The sequence below is a fragment of the Bubalus bubalis genome, chromosome X, assembly GCF_019923935.1.
Source record: "Bubalus bubalis isolate 160015118507 breed Murrah chromosome X, NDDB_SH_1, whole genome shotgun sequence".
Lineage (NCBI taxonomy): Eukaryota > Metazoa > Chordata > Mammalia > Artiodactyla > Bovidae > Bubalus > Bubalus bubalis.
Genome location: NC_059181.1, coordinates 141877844 through 141902622, shown reverse-complemented (window position 1 = coordinate 141902622; position 24779 = coordinate 141877844). Strand labels below are relative to the sequence as shown.

The following is a 24779-nucleotide window of genomic DNA, read 5'->3' as shown; positions in this document are numbered from 1 at the left end:
TAGAGTTCTGCCAAGAGAACGCACTGGTCATAGCAAACACCCTCTTCCGACAACACAAGAGAAGACTCTACACATGGACATCACCAGATAGTCAACACCAAAATCGGATTGATTATATTCTTTGCAGCCAAAGATGGAGAAGCTCTATACAGTCAGCAAAAACAAGACCAGGAGCTGACTGTGGCTCAGATCATGAACTCCTTATTGCCGAATTCAGACTGAAATTGAAGAAAGTGGGGGAAACCACTATACCATTCATGTATGACCTAAATCAAATCCCTTATGACTATACAGTGGAAGTGAAAAATAGATTTAAGGGCCTAGATCTGATAGATAGAGTGCCTGATGAACTATGATCAGAGGTTCATGACATTGTACAGGAGACAGGGATCAAGACCATCCCCATGGAAAAGAAATGCAAAAAAGCAAAATGGCTGTCTGAGGAGGCCTTACAAATAGCTGTGAAAAGAAGAGAAGCAAAAAGCAAAGGAGAAAAGGAAAGATATAAGCATCTGAATGCAGAGTTCCAAAGAATAGCAAGGAGAGATAAGAAAGCCTTCTTCAGCGATCAATGCAAAGAAATAGAGGAAAACAACAGAATGGGAAAGACTAGAGATCTCTTCAAAAAAATTAGAGATACCAAGGGAACATTTCATGCAAAGATGGGCTCAATAAAGGAAAGAAATGGTAGGGACCTAACAGAAGCAGAAGATATTAAGAAGAGGTGGCAAGAATACACAGAAGAACTGTACAAAAAAGAGCTTCACAACCCAGATATTCACGATGGTGTGATCACTCACCTAGAGCCAGACATCCTGGAATGCGAAGTCAAGTGGGCCTTAGGAAGCATCACTATGAACAAAGCTAGTGGAGGTGATGGAATTCCAGTGGAGCTATTTCAAATCCTGAAAGATGATGCTGTCAAAGTGCAGCACTCAATATGCCAGCAAATTTGGAAAACTCAGCAGTGGCCACAGGACTGGAAAAGGGCAGTTTTCATTCCAATCCCAAAGAAAGGCAATGCCAAAGAATGCTCAAACTACCGCACAATTGCACTCATCTCACACGCTAGTAAAGTGATGCTCAAAATTCTGCAAGCCAGGCTTCAACAGTACGTGAACCGTGAACTTCCAGATGTTCAAGCTGGTTTTAGAAAAGTTAGAGGAACCAGAGATCAAATTGCCAACATCCTCTGGATCATGGAAAAAGCAAAACAGTTCCAGAAAAACATCTATTTCTGCTTTATTGACTATGCCAAAGCCTTTGACTGTGTGGACCACAATAAACTGTGGAAAATTCTTCAAGAGATGGGAATACCAGACCATCTGACCTGCCTCTTGAGAAACCTATATGCAGGTCAGGAAGCAACAGTTAGAACTGGACATGGAACAACAGACTGGTTCCAAATGGGAAAAGGAGTATGTCAATGCTGTATATTGTCACCCTGCTTATTTAACTTATATGCAGAGTACATCATGAGAAATGCTGGACTGGAAGAAGCACAAGCTGGAATCAAGATTGCCAGGAGAAATATCAATAACCTCAGAAATGCAGATGACACCACCCTTATGGCAGAAAGTGAAGAGGAACTCAAAAGCCTCTTGATGAAAGTGAAAGAGGAGAGTGAAAAAGTTGGCTTAAAGCTCAACATTCAGAAAACTAAGATCATGGCATCTGGTCTCATCACTTCATGGCAGATAGATGGGGAAACAGTGGAAACAGTATCAGACTTTATTTTTTGGGGCTTGAAAATCACTGCAGATGGTGATTGCAGCCATGAAATTAAAAGACACTTACTCCTTGGAAGGAAAGTTATGACCAACCTAGATAGCATATTAAAAAGCAGAGATATGTCTGTCTAGTCAAGGCTATGGTTTTTCCAGTGGTCATGTATGGATGTGAGAGTTAGACTGTGAAGAAAGCTGAGCGCTGAAGAATTGATGCTTTTGAACTGTGGTGTTGGAGAAGACTCTTGAGAGTCCCTTGGACTGCAAGGAGATCCAACCAGTCCATCCTAAAGGAGATCAGTCCTGGGTGTTCACTGGAAGGACTGATGCTGAAGCTGAAACTCCAGTACTTTGGCCATCTCATGCGAAGAGTTGACTCATTGGAAAAGACTCTGATGCTGGGAGGGATTGGGGGCAGGAGGAGAAGTGGACGATAGAGGATGCGATGGCTGGATGGCATCACCGACTCAGTGGACATGAGTTTGAGTGAACTCCGGGTGTTGGTGATGGACAGGGAGGCCTGGTGTGCTGTGATTCATGGGGTCGCAAAGAGTTGGACATGACTGAGCAACTGAACTGAGTTGAACTGATACATAAAATTTACCATCTTACATTTACCGTTTTTTAATTGTACAGTTCAGTACAATTAGTGCTGTTAAATAAGTACATTTGTGTTGTTATGTAACCAATCTCTAGAATCCTTTTCATCTTGCAAACACGAAACTCTATAGACCCATGAAAGAACACCGCCCTCAAGCCTCTGGCAAACACTATTCCAATCTGTCTCTGGGAATTTGAATACTCTAGATTCCTGCAGCGCCAAATTTAGGGACAGTCTAGTATGAGACATGATCCTTAAACTTAAGTTTCATGCATTCAGTAACACTTTTTAAGTACAGTTGACCCTTGAACAACATGGGTTTGAACTGCACACATCGATTTATACATGGATTGTTTTTTTCAATAAATATACAGCTGGCCCTGAGGGTTCCCACTCGTGGGTTCAAACAACCACAGATTGCAAATAATACACAACCTTTGGCTGGTTGGATCTGAGGATTCAAACCCTTGGATATGGAGGGCAGGCTATTGGACTGGAATATGCTCAGATTTTGGTATCATCTGCATCATGGAATAAATCCCCCATGGGTATACCAAGGTACCAAGGGACAATTATATTTTCAAAACAATATTTGTATCAAGAATGATTTTTCTATTTTGCAATGTGATATATTAGCTAGAAATGAAAACATCTCTATTGTTGATGCTCTGTGAAAAACATTCAAATAGTATAGAAATACATAAGGCAGAAGTAAAAATTTTCCCACAATTCCATGCTCCAGAGATTACTAATAATAGATTGATATATATCCTTCTTGACATCTGTAAATATATAGATCATGTTATACATGTGATTCTGAACCCTGGGTTTAATTACTAGGTACAAAGGTGAGTGAGGCTGCTCAGGATGGTAGAGTGGAAAGATGGAAGAAACCTGGGCCTCTGATGACATCACTGAGCCACTGAAGTAACCAACCCTGGAACCTCCTTTAACAAACTTCTTGTTATTTGATATAATAAAGGTCCCTTATTGTTTAAGTCACTTCTAGTTGAATTTTGTTGCTTTTGCCCAAAACATTCTAATTATCATTTCATTCTCCTAGATAATTCAGCCTATCTATAGTGAAGGCAGATATATATCTCCATAAATTTTATAATGAGGTAATACTTGGAACAAAATAAAAGCATATGCATAATGCTGTTGCTGCTAAGTTGCTTCAGTCGTGTCCGACTCTGTGCGACCCCATAGATGGCAGCCCACCAGGCTCCACCATCCCTGGGATTCTCCAGGCAAGAACACTGGAGTGGGTTGCCATTTCCTTCTCCAATGCATGAAAGTGAAAAGTGAAAGTGAAGTCACTCAGTTGTGTCCGACCTTTGCGACCTCATGGACTGCAGCCTACCAGGCTCCTCCATCCATGGGATTTTCTAGGCAAGAGTACTGGAGTGGGTTGCCACTGCCTTCTCCTATAATGCTGTTACAGCAAGCTAAACCAATAAGCCTTGAAATTCTCATCATCAAATAAGGTAAAATGACTTCAGTTCTGCCAAACCTAATCCATTGTACAAGATGGTTTATTTTAAATATGCATGATATTGAGCTGAACCTTATGGGAATTAAGAGCCTAGAAATCCTAAGGAAAATTATGCATTTAAAAAATGCCAGGTACCTAGTTTCTCTACATAGGTACTATTACTAGTAAAAAACATATTTAATGAGCATTTAGCAGTATTCTTGCCTTTAGAATTCCATGGATAGAGGAGCCTGGTGGGCTACAGTCCATGGTGTGGCAAAGAGTTGGACAACTTTCATTTTTGGTAGGTATCATTGCTGTGCCAAGTGTTTTACACTGATTGATATAATCACAACAAACTTATGAGGCAGAAGCTATTATATTCCCATTTTACAGATGAGGAAATTAAGGTGCAGAAAGGATAATCTGTCCCCAGATAATCAAGTTCATATGTATAGTGCCATTTATAGGTCCTTGCCTCTTAGTCATATTTTAACCCAATCCATTCTGGCTTCTTCTACCCTTTTTTACAATGAACTTTCTTTCAAATTAAAGTTCACGATAAGCTCTATTTTGGTAACTCAAAGGACACATTTCAGTCTTTATAATGTTTAACCACTTTTATTTTCTGTGGTTTTTCATGGTACTAATCTCTTCTGAGTCTCCTCCCATCTCTCTGACCATTCCATCATAGTCTTATTTGGTGGAGCCTTTTCTGAGATTGTCAAAAAAGCAAGAGAGTTCCAGAAAAACATCTATTTCTGCTTTATTGACTATGCCAAAACCTTTGAGTGTGGATGACAACAAACTGTGGAAAATTCTTGAAGAGATGGGAATACCAGACCACCTGACCTGCCTCTTGAGAAACCTGTATGCAGGTCAGGAAGCAACAGTTAGAACTGTACATGGAACAACAGACTGGTTCCAAAGCAGGAAAGAAGTATGTCAACAGACTGGTTCCAAATAGGAAAAGGAGTACGTCAAAGCTGTATATTGTCATCCTGCTTATTTAAATTATATGCAGAGTACATCATGAGAAACGCTGGGCTGGATGAAGCACAAGCTGGAATCAAGATTGCCAGGAGAAATATCAATAACCTCAGATATGCAGATGACACCACCCTTATGGCAGAAAGCAAAGAAGAACTAAAGAGCCTCTTGGTGAAAGTGAAAGAGGAGAGTGAAAAAGTTGGCTTAAAGCTCAACATTCAGAAAACTAAGATCATGGCATCTGGTCCCATCACTTCATGGCAGATAGATGGGGAAACAGTGGAAACAGTGTCAGACTTTATTTTTCTGGGCTCCAAAATCACTGCAGATGGTGACTGCAGCCATGAAATTAAAAGACGCTTACTCCTTGGAAGGAAAGTTATGACCAACCTAGACAGCATATTAGAAAGCAGAGACATTACTTTGCCAACAAAGGTCTGTCTAGTCAAGGCTATGGTTTTTCCAGTAGTCATGTATGGATGTGAGAGTTGGACTTAAAGAAAGCTGAGTGCTGAAAAATTGATGCTTTTGAAATGTGGTGATGGAAAAGACTCTTGAGAGTCCCTTGAACTGCAAAGAGATCCACCCAGTCCATCCTAAAGGAAATCAGTCCTGAATATTCATTGGAAGGACTGATTCTGAAGCTGAAACTCCAATACTTTGGCCATCTGATTCAAAGAACTGACTCATTGGAAAAGACTCTGATGCTGGGAAAGATTGAAGGTGGGAGGAGAAGGGGACGACAGAAGATGAGGTAGTTGGATGGTATCACTGACTCAACGGACATGAGTTTGAGTGAACTCCAGGAGTTGGTGATGAACAGGGAGGCCTGGCGTGCTGCGATTCATGGGGTCACAAAGAATCAGACTGAGCAACTGAACTGAACTGAACTGAACTTTCTGAGATTGATTTTTAAAGGTTTTTCCTATTCCTCTTCTTCTCTTATACTCTCTCCGTAGGTCATTTCATTCATTCCCATAGCTTCAAATAAGGATCTATTAATGATCCTAAATGTATCTCTAGCCCAGATCTCTATCCCAAGCTTCAAACCTGTATATATAACATCTCCACTTGAAAATATCAGAGAACCTCAAACTTAACAAGTCCAAAACTAAACTCATCTTCCCTTTTAAATCTACCCTTCTGCCAATGTTCCCTTTCTCCATGGTACCACTATCCCATCAGTTGCCCAAGTCAGAGAGCTGGTAATCATCTTTGCCTCCATGGTGTCCCACTCTCCATCAAATCTATCACCAACTGATCCTACTTTTCAAATATCTCATGGATCTGCCCACTGCCACCACATTTGTCCAAGTTACTATCAGCTGTTTGCCAGAGTTACTACAGTTGTCCATCTGATCTTCTTACATCTACTTTTGTCCTCTTCCAATCTACTTGCTACCCTGAAGCCAGGGTAATCTTTTAGAAGTGCAAATTTGATCACAGACTTAGATTTGTCTGTGATTTGGTCAATCACAGACAGAATTCTTCAACGAGTTTCCATTGAAAATAGGATAAAGTGGAAAGTCTTTCCTCTTTTTGGCTGTACTGCATGGCTTGTGGGACCTTAGTTTCCCTAACCAGGGTTTGATTTCAGGCCCTGGCAGTGAAATCCTAACCACTGGACTGCTAAGCAATTCCCAAAGTGCAAAATCTTTAAAAATGACTTTTAAGGCCCTACAAGATTTTTGGAGAAGGAAATGGCAACTCACTCCAGTATTCTTGCCTGGAGAATCCCATGGACAGAGGAGCCTGGTGGGCTACAGTCCACAGGGTCGCAAAGAGTCGGACACGACTGAGTGACCTCACTGTAACAAGATTTTTCACAAGTTTACATCTCCAACGTCATTTCTCACCATTTCATCTTTACTTTCACTCTAGCTAGAATGGATAGAGGAAGAAAGATTTGTTTAATGAACAGTTCTAATTTTTCCTCAATATACTATTATTGCATTTGTGGCTATAATATTGAATATCATTTTATAAAGAGGAAAGTGCTCAGTTTTAAGATTAGAAAGCAATATTTTAAAATAGAATCCAAGCTATAGCATTTCATTAAAAAGTTCTATAGCTTTCATCATATTAAATCATATAAGAGAAATATATGAATAATTGTATATCAACAAAGCAGATAATCTAAACGAAAGGGACAAATTTCTAAAAACACACAAATTACCAACACTAACTCAAGAGGAAATATAAAATCTCAACAGACCTGTTAACAAGTAAAGAGAGAGGCTCTGTTTCCAAAACCTCCCAACAAAAAAAAAGTCTACAGCCAGATGGCTTCACTGGTGAATTCTATCAAACATTTAAAGAATCAACACCAATCTTAATAAAACTCTGCCAAAAATATAAGAGAAGGAACATTCCCTAACACATTCTATAATATCAGCATTACCCCAATACCAAAGTCAGCAAAGATACTACAAGAAAACTATGGACCAATATCCCTTATGACTATAAGTGGAAAAATTCTCAACAAAATAATAGCAAACCAAATCCCATAGTACATTAAAAGGATTATACAGCAAGACTAAGTGGGAATTCAAAGTTGGTTCAACAAAAGAAAACCAAAGTAGTAAATCATATTAACAGAATGGAGAGGAAAAAACAACATAATCATCTGAATAGATGCAGAAAAAGCCTCTGAAACAATTCAACAGCCTTTGATGATAAAAAAAAAAAAAAAAAAGACTCAGCAAGCAGGAATAGAAAGGAATTTCCCTAACATGAAAAAGGGCATTTACCCAAACCTTCAGCTAATATCATACTCAATAATAAAAGACTGAAAGCTTTCCACTTATGATCAGGAATAAGACAAGGATGTGTGCTTTTTGAGACAAGAGAGAGGTGGTGGTTGAATAACATTGTGCATTCACCAAATGCCCCTGATTTGTTTAAAATAACTATGTGCTATAAGAATTTCACCTCAACAAAATGATTCCTAGAGTGAAACATTTATTCACTTTGGCTTACTGACGTACAAGCATATTTCCTACGTTTACAGGATAATTAGTAGATGAGTTACCATTTAGAGATGGCATTATAACACCATGAAAAACAAACTATATTTTCAATTCAAGGTATATATGAGATAAAATCAAGCTATAAGCCTGAAAATTACCCTTAGGAGAACTTGCAAATTTCCCCCTCAAAATCAGATTGTTCTTTTAAAAACTGGAAGCCAGATGGTTTTATATATAAAAACAAACCTCAATGTTAAATCCACGTGGGATTTAAAAGTTCATTCTCCTGCAGCTGCAGCAGCTGTACCAATCATAACTGCAGTCAGTGGGATTATTTTTCCTTCACTAATGTTTAGAACAATGTTTCTCAAAGTGGAAACTTGTTTAGAAATGCAAATTCTCAGGCCCCACCCCCAAAACTCCTGAATCATAAACTCTGGGGTTGAGGGCCAGTAAAGTGGTCATGTATGGATGTGAGAGTTGGACTGTGAAGAAGGCTGAGCGCCGAAGAATTGATGCTTTTGAACTGTGGTGTTGGAGAAGACTCTTGAGAGTCCCTTGGACTGCAAGGAGATCCAACCAGTCCATTCTGAAGGAGGTCAGCCCTGGGATTTCTTTGGAAGGAATGATGCTAAAGCTGAAACTCCAGTACTTTGGCCACCTCATGTGAAGAGTTGACTCATTGGAAAAGACTCTGATGCTGGGAGGGATTGGGGGCAGGAGGAGAAGGGGACGACAGAGGATGAGATGGCTGGATGGCATCACTGACTCGATGGACGTGAGTCTGAGTGAACTCCGGAGTTGGTGATGGACAGGGAGGCCTGGCATGCTGCAATTCACGGGGTCACAAAGAGTCGGACACGACTGAGCGACTGATCTGATCTGATCTGATCTGAATCTGTTCTAACAAGCCTTCCAGATTCACACTCAAGTTTGAGAACCACTGGTCAACAACAATAGCACACATCTATAAGCATTTTCTTACCAGACTGTGTTGTGTCATACATGTTGCACTGTTTCTTCGAGTTGTTATTGAATCAGATTGTAACAATTGTGAATTATCACTAAGAAGAAAAGGAAAACATTTGTCATGTAAAATTCATTACAAAATTTTTTTTAAGAAATAAGATTTCAAATCCTTAAACAACATTGCCATTGATGTAAATATCTTCTTCGTGGAAACAGCTGTGCAGCTGTAGAAAATAAAACATGCATGTGTGCGCACACACACACACACACACATCCTTAGTTGACTGAACCTAAACAAGTGTCCATGTAAGGTAGGGAATTCTCAAGCATGCCATTTTATCTCTAATCATGCTACCAAGAATAAGTATAAATTATTGTGGCCTTAGAGACACATCATTTTCTATGTAAACCTGTAACCAATTTAAATTTGTGATTGAAGCTATTATGTTCTAGCTGCAATTTCCTCTGGACTCCCAAACTTTCACATAATGAGAGGGATAGCCACTAGCAGGGTCAATAGAACTAAGCTTTTCAGATATGTCTCATTTGGCCTACCCAGTGTTAAAAATATTTTTTAATTAGCTGTGCAAACTTGGAACAACTATGGAGATTTCACATAAAGAACTCAGACTCCAGGTTTCTGGTTTCTATTGAAATTTTGCAAGATTTTGCCACACTGAATCACATTCCCCCATGGCAACAATGAACTGAGCTGAGCAACCACTGCCTGCTGAAGATGTTCCTAGTTTCCTCAGCTTTGAAAGTGCCTACTTAGCCAGCCTTGTGGAGAAGGCACTGGCGACCCACTCTAGTACTCTTGCCTGGAAACTCTCATGGAAGGAGGAGCCTGGTAGGCTGCAGTTCCTGGGGTCGTGAAGAGTCAGATGCAACTGAGCGACTTCACTTTCACTTTTCACTTTCATGCATTGGAGAAGAAATGGCAACTCACTCCAGTGTTCTTGCCTGGAGAATCCCAGGGACAGGGGAGCCTGGTGGGCTGCCGTCTATGGGGTCACACAGAGTCGGACACGACTGAAGCGACTTAGCAGCAGCAGCAGCCAGCCTTGACCTGATTTGAGCTTGGGACCCTGAAGAAATCTTTCCCTATTTATGTTTTCGTTTTGTTATAACTTTAGAAATATTTTTATTTTATATTGGACTCTAGTTGATTTACAATGTGTTAGTTTCAGATATACAGCAAAGTGATTCAGTTATACATACATATATATATCTTTTTTCAAAGTCTTTTTTCATTTAGGTTATTACAGAATATTGATGAGAGTTCCCTGTGCTATACAGTAAGTCCTTGTTGGTTGCCTAGTTTAAATATAGTAGAGTATGTTGTTATAACTTTTTTTATTTTGAAACTGAGACTCACAAGAAATTGCAAAAAGAATATAGAGTGTTCTTGTGTACCTTTAATCCAGGTTTCCCTAATGATAATAAACTATCTTCAACATGTTCTTTTCCACCCCCTATATCCAATTAAGTGCCAGTTCTTTTAGGTTTCACCCATGATTTTTCATGTCCATCATGCTTTCCAGGTTCCTTGCTAAAAACCAATTCAAAGCATTCCTACTTTTCCACCAACTCTGTAATAGTCTAATTGGTCAGCTCACCTCTGTTCTTTTCCTACTGCAATCAGCTTGCTCTCCTGCTCACAACTTTCAGTGATTCTCTTCATTGCCTTCTGAATTCAGTTACATTCTTTACTATAACTTTTGAGCTTCCCTGGTGGCTCAGACGGTTAAGAATCCGCCTGCAATGTGGGAGACCTGGGTTCAATCCCCGGGTTGGGAAGATCCCCTGGAGGAGGGCATGGCAACCCACTCCAGTATTCTTGCCTGGAGAATCCCCATTGATAGATGGAGCCTGGCGGGCTACAGCCTATAAGGTCGCAAAGAGTCGGACATGACTGAGCAACTAGGCACACACACTATAACTTTCAAAGCCCTCCACAATTTAGCTCCACAGACTTTTGGATTTCATAGACTAGGAAAATTTCAAAACAAAATCTTGGCACAAACATGCAGTTGCATTTTCTCTTGCCAAGTAAGGTCATTAAAAAAAATCTCATCAACTACCATCATTTCATTTATAAAAGGGCATTTTGTTATTTTAAAAAAAAGCAGGACTGACAATACAGGACTGAGTAAAATACAGTAATGCCCAGGAAAGTATGCTTTATTTAACTTTTTAAAGCCATTGATTAGGTACAATGTCACCTGGGATCAGCACTAGTCAGTAGGTAAACATTTGGGAGCCAGTGATCTGGGCACAGTTGACCAGCATTCTGGAATACACCTATACTTTCCTACTTCCAAGCCTATTCTTGAAACGCTCTTCAGATACCTGGCCACCTTTCTTCCAGTCTGCTTCCTATCGATCTATTTGTTAGGACCTGTCTTCAGTGCCATTTATCCAAGAAACTTCCCTGTATTCCTCAACAATCCTGCTGTCATTTCTAACTCCCTTCTTTTAATTACCCTAGGACTTTCTTTCCCTTCTAAGCATAGATCTTATTCGACCATACATTTAAGTCTTCTCAGTATTCATTTTCCCTATTAAAATCTTATTGAACCTTGAGATACATCTTTGCAGTGCAGTAATTTGCATATAATAGGCAGTAACAATATTTATGAGAGGATATGTGTATATGTGTATTTTTACTTCCTTTCCCAGTCATTTTCCCCTACAAGAACAGGAATATATTTTAGCAGTTACTACTAGGAAGAAGGCAATGGCAACCCACTCCAGTACTCTTGCCTGGAAAATCCATGGACAGAGAAGCCTGGTAGGCTACAGTCCATGGGGTTACAAAGAGTTGGACACGACTGAGTGACTTCACTTTCACTGGGTTAGGTTCTACATGAAGATCTTGTCTACTCTTCTCAACAACCTGGTAGTCTTAATAATGAACAGATCATGGAGACTCAGAGAGGCCAAGTAATTTAAGGCCTCTAGAAGGTGGAAAAATCTGGGTTCAAATTCAGGCCCATTGGATTCCAAAGCATGGGTCTTCCGTTCCACCACCCAGATACCTCTACCAGCCACCTTTGTGGAAAACCCTAGTTCTCTGTCAGGCTGAAAGTGGTGTTAACTCAGCAAAGGTAAAGGTAAGGTAACTAGGAAGTTGGAGGGTCACTAATGGGTTGCATATTTCCACTCTCTTTTGCACGTGGGAGGTAATTCTTTTTAAAAAAAATTTATTGGAATATAGTTGATTTATAATGTGTTAGTTTCAGGTGTACAGCAAGGTGAATCATTTATGCATATACATGTATACACTCTATTTTAGATTCTTTTCCCATACAAGCATTACAGAGTATTGAGTAGAGTTCTCTGTGCTATACACTAAGTCCTTATTGGTTATCTATTTTATATATAGTAGTGTGTATATAATGGCAACCCACTCCAGTGTTCTTGCCTGGAGAATCCCAGGGACGGGGGAGCCTGGTGGGCTGCCGTCTGTGGGGTCACACAGAGTTGGACATGACTGAAGTGACTTAGCAGCAGCAGCAGCAGTATGTATATGTCAACCCCACACTTCCAACTTATTCCTTCCATCTGCTGGGATAATTCTTAAAGCTAACAATTACACTCTCCCCTAAATTTTTGTCTGCCAATTTTATTTAATAAGACTATAACTTAAAAGTCAAAAAGCTGGCTTAAAACTCAACATTCAAAAAAACAAGATGCAACATTCAAGTGGCATCTGGTCCCATTACTTCATGGCAAAGAGAAGGGGGAAAAGTGGAAGCACTGACAGATTTTCTCTTCTTGGGCTCCAAAATCACTGTGGATGGTGACTACAGCCATGAAATTAGAAGATGCTTGCTTCTTGGAAGGCAGGCTATGACAAACCTAGACAGTACAATAAAAAGCAAAGACATCACTTTCCCAACAAAGGTCCATCTAGTCAAAGCTATGGTCTTTTCAATAGTCACGTATGGATGTGAGACCTGGACCATAAAGAAGCTGCTGCTGCTGCTAAGTTGCTTCAGTCGTGTCCGACTCTGTGCAACCCCATAGACGGCAGCCCACCAGGCCGAGTGTCAAAGAATTGATGCTTTCTAACTGTAGTGTTGGAGAAGACTCTTGAGAATTCCTTGGACAGTAAGGAGATCAAACCAGTCAATCCTAAGAGAAATCAACCCTGAATACTCATTGGAAGGACTGATGCTGAAGCTGAAGCTCCAATACTTTGGCTACCTGATGCAAAGAGACGACTCATTTGAAAAGACCCCAATGCTGGGAAGGATTGAAGGCAAAAGGAGAAGATGGCAGCAGAGGATGAGATGGTTGGATAGCATCACCAATTCAATGGACACTAACTTGAGCAAACTCTGGGAGATAGTGAGGGTCAGGAAGGCCTGGTGTGCAATATACCGAGATAATGTTTAAATGATCAGTAAGCAGCTCTGTCTAAACTGCGCTATATTTACACCAGTTACATCCCTAAAGCAATAACTCTTCATGACCATTATTCTTCTTCCAGGTTTGTATTAATACAAGCTTATTAAACCAGTGTGCTTGCGCTCAGTCGCTTTAGCCATCTCCATCTCTTCGCGACCCCATGGACTGTAACCCACCGGCTTCTCTGTCCATGGGATTCTCCAGGCAAGAATACTGGAGTGGGTTGCCATGCCCTCCTCCAGGGGATCTAGATGGTTGATAAAGTCTGTAAAGGGCCAGACAGTAAATATTTTGGGCTTTGTGACCCATACAATCTTTGCTGCAATTAGTCAACTCTGCCACTGTAGTACGAAAGTGGCCCAGATAGTAAGTAAACAAGGGGGTGTGGCTATGTTACAATAAAACTTTATTTGCAAAACCAATCAGTTTGGCCCCCAGGCAATAGCTTGTCTTTCAAACAGAATTGAGGCACTAACAGTTTAAATGCAGGGTCAGACTAGCGGTATTTAAAGAGGGAAGGCACTAGCAGAAATCCAAGAACTTAATCTCTAATAAGGGCCTAATAAGGGCCAGAGAAGTAGAAGAAAAAAATACCTTTAAATAAAATCACTGACACCAGTAGTGAAGTCAGCCACCTCAAGGGGCTAAAGATAGAATCAAGAGGTTCAAAACTTTGACATTGATATTTTTATTAATACAAGATGAATACAAAACTGTACAGGAACTTAAGAAATAGTGATGTTTGTATTAAAGAGTTGACATTTACACAACAAATTCTGCAAATGCTGGTGCAAGGGAGACTGAGAGTCTTTATACATAGGAAACATCAAGCAAAATTGGAAAACTGCTTCAAAGAAGTGCAACAATATTTAGTGAGCTGTGAAAGAGGCAAGGCAATGAGTATGAGAGGCCAAGTAAAAGAAAGTGCAGTGAGCAGTGGACATACTCCACTGAAAAGAATCTGCAAGAAAAAGAATGATACTAAGTCTCCGTGTAATTCTGCTCTAAATTTTTCTTGTTGATTACATGCTAAGCTTGTCACAACAGCACAAAATATGCCCTCAGATCACTTGGACAAGTTCCTTGACCTCAGGCATGTCACCTATCATTCCTATGCTACTTCTTCTTGATAAACAAGAGTCCCTGGACTTGGTCTTTTTTGGGGGGTTAATTCCTACTAGAGAAATACGCAACTGCCCTTCACCTTTCTGTACAAAAATTCATGTCCAGCATCAGGATCTTAAGCTATGGAATTCTACACTGTAACCATGTTCTAATATAATAAACATTTCCAATCTTTTGCAGAACAAAGCAAAGTATGAAGGGATAACTGTGATCACTCTCTTTGTTTCCAGGACTTTGAGGATTGGGAAAAGGGACCTGGTCAGCTGCCCCCCAACCCCCTCCCCAGCACTTAATATATTAAATAGGATCCACATGTTCCTGCAAATATATATCCTCCATCATCTACATATTTGTGACTTGTTTCTTCATTTCATAGAGCTTTTCAATAAAATGAACATTCTCAAGTATTTTCTTCTACTAGCAGAGTGCACCCATAACAATTCATTTATTCACACAACAGGATTTAGAGTAGAATCCTGAATTTATAGCATGTTCTTTTTCTCAGTACAACATGCAGAGCTGTCTCCACCCCTTATTTTTCTATCTGCCTATTTTAAAAGGTAATGTATTATTTTCAGGTCACTCTTAGTTTGTGTTTCATTTTGTTAGACCATATTCTCCCTTAACTCAAAAGACCAGAAAGCTGCATTTATTTAATTAATCAGCTTAGATATTGATTGAAGTGAAGTGAAGTGAAGTGAAGTCACTCAGTTGTGTCCGACTCTTTGCGACCCTGTGGACCGTAGCCTACCAGGCTGCTCTGTCCATGGGATTCTCCAGGCAAGAATACTGGAGTGGGTTGCCATTTCCTCCTCCAGGGGATCTTTCCAACCCAGGGATCGAACCCGGGTCTCCCACACTGCAGGCAGATGATTTACCCTCTGAGCCAGTGGACAAAGCACTAGCTTAGGAGTCTGGAGCCACAGCTTCCTAGTACTGATAGATTACTGCCTACGACATCTTGGAGATCGACAGGCCTGTTAGCCCATACATTAAACAAAGAGGGTAGATATGGTCTCCTGAGTTCTCATCTAACAGTTGTGAATTACATCAAGTAGGATGATGCCAGCAAAAGGTGAGGTGCAAACTTAATAAAATGTATGCAGTGAATGCATTTTTCAGACATTTTTACAATATTGAGAAAAACTTATGATACTGGGATGTGAAATCCAAGATCTCACTTTAAAATTCTATTTTAAGAAATAAGGTTGAGTCAGGCCAGATCTTTGGATAAATGCAGGAAATACAGTTAACCATCAGTTAATCTTTTAAACCTTTTTTCATCATCAGATCTCTAGAGTCTTTTTAGATATTTCCTCCCTCCTTATAAGCTCCTCTTTGAGAATTCCCACACAATTTTAATAGCACAAATATACTGCATATCTGTCTATGGGCCATATATACATATATGTTTTATGCATATGAGAAAAAAACTTTCACCCACCAAGAACTAAGTAGGGCCAATGTAGGTCACTGAGAATACAAAATTAGGAGATCAATTTTCTGTGACAGCTAAACTTTTTGTTCAAATAAAAACTAGGTGTAAAAAAGGCCCAAGCTTATTTACTTGACAACCATTCCCACTCTGAGGGTGCTAAGGTGAAGGTCAGAGGTGACAAAGCAGACTAGAGAATGACAAAAATTACAGTCATTACAGATCTGGAGGCGAGGGTGGGGAGTACACAATTTCTTCAATGGTGTGGGTAAGAGATGGGGTGAAGTTAGAGAAAGTCGTGCTCCACACCAAATAGTTGCTGCTTTAGGGTCCTGGATCTTGATGAACTGTCAGAAGAGGACGTCACGTTTCATTTGTGCCCTTGCCCTCCAGCCAGCCCGTCCCCCTTCCCCCGCCCCCAGGCTGAGAGTGGGATCTTCTGGTCACCAGGAGCAAGGGAGATACCTGCAGAAACTCGATGAGTCAAGAAGTGGGAATGCTATTCTAAGTCACTTTCTTGCAACTCTTGCCACCCTTTCCCGCCCCCGCAGGCCTCCTCCAGTATCTCAATCCTGCTCACCCAAGGCCACTGATCAAAGGGGCGCTGCTGGATCGCCTCAAAATGTTATCTTCTGTAGTGGTTGAACTCGGCAGCACCTCCAAATGTAGCTCCATTTTCTCCCGTGCTCTGTCCGTGCAGAAGCTTAGTTTGGAGCTCTCTGGTTTTTCTGGCTCCCGTTCACATAAGAACAAGTCAGCTAAGTGAGGAGATGATGTAGAGAGAGAGGAAAAAGAGGAAAAAGAAAAGAGAGAAGGAAGTTCTTAGACAAGTGCGTGCTCACTTTTGCAGCCCTACCATCCCTAACACCAGTGGGAACAAAGTGGGACAGGACTGGCTCCGACCCTCCTAACTCCAAGCTCGAGGCACCTAACACTGAGATCTTCCACCTCCAAGCCTGTAATGAACATGAGGAATTTATCATAATCCGTGAATGCTCCTTTATTTCCCTCAGTCAAGGAAACCCGGGTAAGCCTTTCCGGTCAAAACAAAAACCACAACCCACTGCCTTGCAGAATCATTTGGGCACTGCGCTTCTGCGCATGCGTCCTGGGTCCGGCCCGCTGACGCACGTTTACTACGTAAGCAATGAACATTTTACAGGCGCCTTTGTCCGCCGTGATGCGGGAGCACGCGCAGTGAAGGAGCCTTTTTTCGCAAGCCAGGCAGTCTCTTCTCTCTCCCTAGTGCGGATTCACCTTGGTTGTTCCTCCTCTCTTCCCGTGTTAACCCTAGCATGGTTTCCTTAAGCATTATTTAGGAAAGAAAGGATGGAAATAAGGTGTATGAGAGCGCCATCCTTTCTGCCCTAAATCTAATACTCAGTTTGGGTTCCCTCGTCTCATGACTGAGGCTGACAAGCTTGTTACCTCCCATGAAGAATTTTTCCATCCTGTTAGAAACGACATCCTACACCTCTGCAATGTAAAAAACACTAAATCCTGGGGGTGGCGGTGGGGGAGAGGACCACTCGCTCTCAAAGGGTCATGTTAAAGTCCTAACACAATTGAACCAATTGCGCTAATAAATCATCCCGTGTGTGTGTGTGTGTGTGTGTGTGTGTGTTTGTGTGTGTGTGTGTGTGTGTGTGTGTGTGTGTTACCATAATCATGCAGTGTATATTTTTTTACATTGAATAAAATCTAGCTAAGAAAAAGGGTTAAAGCAAGGAGGCTTATTTCTTTAAAATCTTAGAATTTAGTGTGCATTCAAATCAGTGTTGCCATTTAACAATGTTGTCATGGATTGAAACATTTTAAGAACTGCTCTTTTAGAAATTTTTTTTTTTTTTACCACCAGTTAATGAGCCACGTTGAGTACTGAAATCTTACTACTACTACTACTACTAAGTCACTTCAGTCGTGTCCGACTCTGTGTGACCCCATGGACGGCAGCCCACCAGGCTCCCCCGTCCCTGGGATTCTCCAGGCAAGAACACTGGAGTGGGTTGCCATTTCCTTCTCCAATGCATGAAAGTGAACAGTGAAAGGGAAGTCGCTCAGTCGTGTCCGACTCTTTGCGACCCCATGGACTGCAGCCTACCAGGCTCCTCCATCCATGGGATTTTCCAGGCAAGAGTACTGGAGTGGGGTGCCATTTCCTTAACTCCATGCTAATAATTTTGAAAAACCACCCATCTTAGGAACCATATAGAGAAATGGCAGAGAAGGTAAGTGAAACGATTGAAATGGGAGTTATTAATTAAAAAAATCACAACACGGTATAGCACTTTACAGTTTAAAAAAATGTTTTCACATATTTATCTCAATTGGTTCAATCGTTAACCCTGCTCAGCTAATCAGTGGTGAATTTAAATAGGATTATCTTGAAACAGTTCATGACAAGTTTATGTCATAAACATGAAAGATCATAATCATTCTTCATTCTGAGAATAGAATAAGAAAAGTGTAATTATATTAGACAGAATTAGGTTACTTAAATCCCTGACATGAGGATGATTTGGAGTCTCCATTCCTGATATAAGACAGGTTAACAATAGCGACCATTTGGGGGCCATTTATCATGTGCCAGGTACTGTCCTAAGCACTTGAAATATGTGATCACATTTAATGCTTACAGTAACTCGGTGAGGTAGGCACTATTACAATGCCCATTTTTCAAAGGAGGAAACTGAAGCTCAGAGGGATTACTCAAATTACAACTACTAAGTGGCAAAGCCAAGATTCCTCTGCCGTTCTATTTAAGTGAAAAGACAGACCAGGGGCCTCTGGATATTTCTCTGGACACTATTTATGAACAAGTAAGCACTCAATAAATAGTTATTAAATTATTTTATAAATAAATACAGGTTTAAGTAACTTGCCCTTCACAGCTATCTTGTAAATTAGGTAAATATTTTCTATTTTACAGTTGATAAAATTCCAGAGAGATTAATGGCACATAACTAGGTAGCAATAGAATCTGGGCTGGTACCAAAATTCCTGAAAGCCACTGTGGAATTTCCCAGGGTAAGCTGGAGAATTTATGAAAGATGGCAGCTAAAACTGAGTCTTTAGTCAGTCAGGGTGACTGCAGAGGCAGTGGTTAAATACAGAATAGAGGGTCAAAACGAAACTATCTGAATAGGATAAAAATATGGAGTACATCAGAGAACAAAGAGCTCTTACTTTCAATATACTGCTTATTTTACTTTTCAGAGTTTGTTAATATTCTTGGCAGACAATAAGTTTTAATGGATATACTGTGAATGAATAGAAAAATCAAATCTCATCATGTCTAAACATTACTGATATCTAGTTTTTTAAAATGGTCACAAAAGAGTTGGACACGACTTAGTGACCAAGCAACAACAAAGTACATAACACTAAGAAAATAGGTATAATAAAACAGCAAGGAAAGAGCAACTAAGAGTTTTGAGAAAAGGGGTTAAGAATATGAAATGATTAAATACATGAGATAGCAATAAGTTTCCAGCTACTACCAAAAAGGAGGGATTCTCTTTAACTTAAGTTCAGCTATATGACAGGAACCTAAAACTTGTAAAAATATAAACAGGACATTCTCAAGTTGGAAAGTCAAAAGGAACAAGTACTACAAAAACAAATATTTCTATATACTAGAGTGGCAAACACAATATTTAAAGAAATTATTTTTACTTCCCATTTTTACCCACACATTATTATACCAACCTGGCTTTGTTCCCTGATTAACATTTGCTGTTCTGTTGTGATGCGCCATGATCTTGGTTTGTTGTTTTGCTTAGATGTATACCTTGACCCTTGTGGTGCTCTTCTTTATGTCCAAGTCTGCAGCCATCTGCCCCTTGCCTCTTTCCTGTGAAAGGTGTCCCACAAACATGTCATAATCAGTTCTTTATTTTGTCCGTTGTCATGGCAACTTTAAAGCAATATGTTAGCCTTTAGTTATCCCAAGAGCAATACAAATACAAGTTGGTCCCAAGCCCACAAACCACAAACACCCCAAACCTTTCAAAAGATTTACATAAAGAGTAAAAGGAACTAGGTAGGCAAGAATGATATGAATAATGAATAAAACCTGAAAATGATGGTCAAAATAGCATCTGTCTTCTCACATATCCTTGAATTTCTCCTAATTGTTCAGCCCCAGAAAGTTAAGGATTCTTTTAAATTGTTTGGCTTGTCAGAGTTCGGGACTGTGCACTTGGTCAACAAATGACTATTTGGTAGCTATTGTGAACAATAGAATATACTATAATTTTTTTTGAGCAGATTGATGGGGAGTGGGGGTATGGCTGAAACATTGAGATAAAAAGAGAAACATAAATTGATTTTAAAAAAAACAGAACTTGCTTTTCTAATCCAGCTGGCAGGAAAATATAGGCAATTTAAAGGAAACTATCTTGTGCTTACTTTAGCAGCACAAATATTGCAAATTGGAATAATAAAGAGAAGAGTAGCATGGCCTCTGTGCAAGGATGACATACAAAACTTTGTGAAGTGTCTGATATTTTTTTCATCTCACACTGGTCAGAATCAGTTCAGTTCAGTTCAGTCACTCAGTCATGTCCGACTCTTTGTGACCCCATGAATCGTAGCACACCAGGCCTCCCTGTCCATCACCAGCTCCCAGAGTTCACCCAAACCCATGTCCATCGAGTCAGTGATGCCATCCAGCCATCTCATCCTCTGTTGTCCCCTTCTCCTCTTTCCCCCAATCCCTCCCAGCATCAGAGTCTTTTCCAATGAGTCAACTCTTTTCATGAGGTGGCCAAAGTATTGGAGTTTCAGCTTCAACATCAGTCCTTCCAATGAACACCCAGGACTGATCTCATTTAGGATGGACTGGTTGGATCTCCTTGCAGTCCAAGGGACTCTCAAGAGTCTTCTCCAACACCACAGTTCAAAAGCATCAATTCTTCAGCGCTCAGCTTTCTTCACAGTCCAACTCTCAAATCTATACATGACCACTGGAAAAACCATAGCCTTGACTTTATAGATTTTTGTTGGCAAAGCAATGTCTCTGCTTTTTAATATGCTATCTAGGTTGGTCATAACTTTCCTTCCAAGGAGTAAGTGTCTTAATTTCATGGCTGCAGTCACCATCTGCAGTGATTTTGGAGCCCCAAAAAATAAAGTCTGACACTGCTTCCACTGTTTCCCCATCTATTTCCCATGAAGTGATGGGACCCGATGCCATGATCTTCGTTTTCTGAATGCTGAGCTTTAAGCCAACTTTTTCACTCTCCTCTTTCACTTTCATCAAGAGGCTTTTGAGTTCCTCTTCACTTTCTGCCATAAGGGTGGTGTCATCTGCATATCTGAGGTTATTGATATTTCTCCTGGCAATCTTGATTCCAGCTTGTGCTTCTTCCAGCCCAGCATTTCTCATGATGTACTCTGCATAGAAGTTAAATAAGCAGGGTGACAATATTCAGCCTTGATGTACTCCTTTTCCTATTTGGAACCAGTCTGTTGTTCCATGTCCAGTTCTAACTTTTGCTTCCTGACCTGCATATAGGTTTCTCAAGAGGCAGGTCAGATGGTCTGGTATTCCCATCTCTTTCAGAATTTTCCAGTTTATTGTGATCCACACAGTCAAATGTCCATCATCAAAAAACAATCTACAAACAATAAATGCTTAAGAGGGTGTGGAGAAAAGGTAACCCTCCTACTCTGTTGGTGGGAATGTAAATTGATACGTCCACTATGGAGAACAGTGTGGAGCTTCCTTAAAAAACGAAAAATAGAACTACCCTATGTTCCAACAATCCCACTACTGGGAATATACCCTGAGAAAACCATAATTCAAAAAGATACATGCATCCCAATGTTCACTGCAGCACTATTTACAATAGCCAGGACATTGAAGCAACCTAAATGTCCATCAACAGATGAATGGATAAAGATGTGGTACATATGTACAATGGAATATTACTCAGCCATAAAAAGGAATGAAATTAGGTCATTTGTAGTGATGTGGATGGATCTAGAGTCTGTCATACAGGTGAAGTCAGAAAGAGAAAAACAAATATCATATATTAATGCATATATATGGAATCTAGGGGGCATCCCAGGTGGTGCTAATGGTAGAGAAGCTACCTGCCAATGCAGGAGACATAAGAGACCCGGTTCTATCCCTGGGATGGGACGATCCCCTGGAGGAGGGCATGACAACCCGCTTTAGTATTCTTGCCTGGAAAATCCCATGGATGGAGGAGCCTGGCAGGCTACAGTCCATAGGGTCGCAAAGAGTCGGACATGACTGAAGTGATTTAACACACACACGGAAACTAGAAAAATAATACAGATTAACCTATTTGCAGGGCAGTAATAGAGATCCAGATGTACCTGACATGTGGATGTGGTGGAGTGGGGAAGGGGAGGGTGGGATGAACTGGAAGAGTAGCATTGACATATGTACACTGTTGTTGTTCAGTCGCCCAGTCCTATCTGACTCTTTGCGACCCCATGGACTGCAGCATACCAGGTCTCTGAGTCCCTCACTATCTCCTAAAGTTTGACCAAGTTCATGTCCATTGCATCGGTGATACATCCAGCCATCGCATCCTCTGGCGCCCTCTTCTCCTTCTGCCCTCAATCTTTCCCAGCGTCTGGGAAATGAGTTAGCTGTTTGCATCAGATGACCAAAATACTGGAGCTTCAGCTTCAGTATCAGTCCTGACGAGTATTCAGGGTTGATTTCCCTTAAGATTGACTGGTTTGATCTCCTTGCTGTCCAAGGGACTTTCAGGAGTCTTCTCCAGCACCAAAGTTTGAAAGCATCTATTCTTTGGCACTCTGTCTTCTTTACTGTCCAGCTCTCACAACTGTACATGACCACTGGGAAGACCACTGTTGTTCAGTTGCTCCATGGTGTCCAACTATTTGCGACCCCATGCACTACAGAATGCCAGGCTTCTCTGTACTTCACCATCTCCTGGAGTTTGCTCAAACTCATGTCCATTGCATCAGTGATGCCATCCAACCATCTCATCCTTTGTCGTCCCCTCCTCCTCCTGCCTTCAGTCTTTCCCAGCATCAGGGTGTTTTCCAATGAGTCAGGTCTTCGCATCAGGTGGCCAAAGTTTTGGAGCTTCAGCTTGAGCATCAGTCCTTCCAATGAATATTCGCCTTGACCTTTGTCAGCTGAGTAATGTCTCTGCTTTTAAACACACTGTCTAGGTTTGTGATACCTTTCCTGCCATGAAGCAATTGTCTTCTGATTTCATGGCTGCAGTCACCGTCCGCAGTGATTTTGGAGCCCAAGAAGAGGAAATCTGTCATTACTTCCACCTTTCCCCATTCTATTTGCCATGAAGTAATGGGGGTGGATGCCATGATCTTAGTTTTTTTAATATTTAGTTTTAAGCCAGTTCTTTCACTCTCCTTCTTCACCCTCATCAAGAGGCTCTTTAGTTCCTCTCTGCTTTCTGCCATTAGAGTGGTATCATCTGCATACCTGCCTGCAAGTTAGGAAACCAGGGTTCTATTCCTGGATCGAGAAGATCCCCTAGAGAGGGAATGACAACCCAAACCAATATTCTTGCCTGGAGAATTCCATGGACAGAGGAGCCTGGCAGGCTACAGTCTATCGGGTTGCAAAGAATCGGACATGACTGAGTTACTAATGCACGCACACACACACACACACACACACACACACACACACATATCTGAGGTTGTTGATGTTTGTCCCACCTATCTTGATTCCAGCTTGTAACTCATCCACCCCAGCATTTCTCATGATGTGCTCAGTGTATAGGTTAAACCAACAGGGTGACAGCAGACAGTCCTGTCGTCCTCCTTTTTCAATCTTGAACCAATCAGTTGTTCCATACAGGGTTCTAACTGTTGCTTCAGTTAGAAGCAACATACCCACATACAGGTTTCTCAGGAAATGGGTAAGATAGCCTGGTATTCCCATCTCTTTAAGAGATTTCCACAGTTTGTTATGATCCACACAGTCAAAGGCTTTAGCGTAGTCAATGAAACAAAGGTATATGTTTTTCTGGAATTACCTGGCTTTCTCTATGATCCAGCAAATGTTGGCAATCTGAGCTCTGGTTTCTCTGCCTTTCCTAAACCCAACTTGGACATCTGGAAGTTCTTGGTTCACATAATGCTGAAGCTCAGCATGCAATATTTAAGCATGACCTTACTAGCATTGGAGATGAGTGCAATTGTTCAATGGTTAGCACATTCTTTAGTACTACCCTTCTTGGGAACTGGGATGAGGATTGACCTTTTCCAGTCCTGTGGCCAGTGCTGGGTCTTCCAGATTTGCTGACATATTGAATGCAACACCTTGATGGCATCATCATTTAGGGTTTTGAATAGCTCTACAGGAATTCCATAGCATCCACTAGCTTTATTTCCTAAGGCCCACTTGACTCCAGAATGTCTGGCTCTGGGTAACTGACTACACCATTGTAGTAATCCAGTACATTAAAACCTTTTTTGGACAGCTCTTCTGTGTATTCTTTCCATCTCTTCTTGATCTCTTCGGCATCTATTAGGTCTCTACCATTTCTGTCCTTTATTGTGCCCATCTTTGGGTGAGATGTTCCCTTGATATTTCCAGTTTTCCTGAAGAGATCTCTAGTCTTTCCCCTTCTGTTGTTTTATTCTGCTTTTATGCACTGTTCATGGAAGAAAGCCTTCTCCATGCTGTTCTTTGAAACTCTGCCTTTAGTTGGATGTACCTTTCCCTTTCTCCCTTGCATTTCACTTCTCTTCTTTCTTCACATATTTGTAAAGCCTCCTCAGATGACCACTTTGCCCTCTTGCTTTTCTTTCTCTTTGGGATGGTTTTGTTCGCTGTCTCCTGTACAATATTATGGACCTCCGTTAATTGTTCCTCAGGCACACTGTTAACTAGATTTAATCACTTGAATCTATTCATTACCTCCCCTGCATATTCATAGGGGATATGATTTAAGTCGTATCTGGCTGGCCTCATGGTTTTCCCTGCTTTAGTTTAAGCCTGAATTTTGCTATGAGAAGCTGATTATCTGAGCCACAGTCAGTTTTTGCTGACTGTATACAGTTTCTCCATCTTCGGCTACAAAGAATG

The 24779-nt window shown here is 40.8% G+C and overlaps 1 protein-coding gene and 1 non-coding gene across 3 annotated transcripts in view; one reads left to right on the top strand and one right to left on the bottom strand.

Annotated features, from left to right (window-relative positions):
- Positions 1 to 19546, bottom strand: part of LOC102403165 (P2R1A-PPP2R2A-interacting phosphatase regulator 1) — a 68352-nt gene extending 48806 nt beyond the window's left edge. For both annotated transcript variants that reach the window (XM_025276304.3, XM_025276305.3), the window contains exons 1-3: positions 19415 to 19546; positions 16287 to 16464; positions 8747 to 8825 (exon numbers count right to left, since the gene is read on the bottom strand). In XM_025276304.3, coding sequence (XP_025132089.3) covers positions 8747 to 8825; positions 16287 to 16464; positions 19415 to 19463 — 306 coding nt within the window. In that variant the 5' untranslated portion in view covers positions 19464 to 19546. The remainder of the gene's footprint in view (positions 1 to 8746; positions 8826 to 16286; positions 16465 to 19414) is intronic.
- A 562-nt stretch (positions 19547 to 20108) lies between these two features.
- On the top strand, positions 20109 to 20218 carry LOC112582381. The gene has a single exon (XR_003106920.1). It is a non-coding gene; the product is annotated as a U6 spliceosomal RNA (small nuclear RNA).
- Positions 20219 to 24779: the final 4561 nt, after the last annotated feature.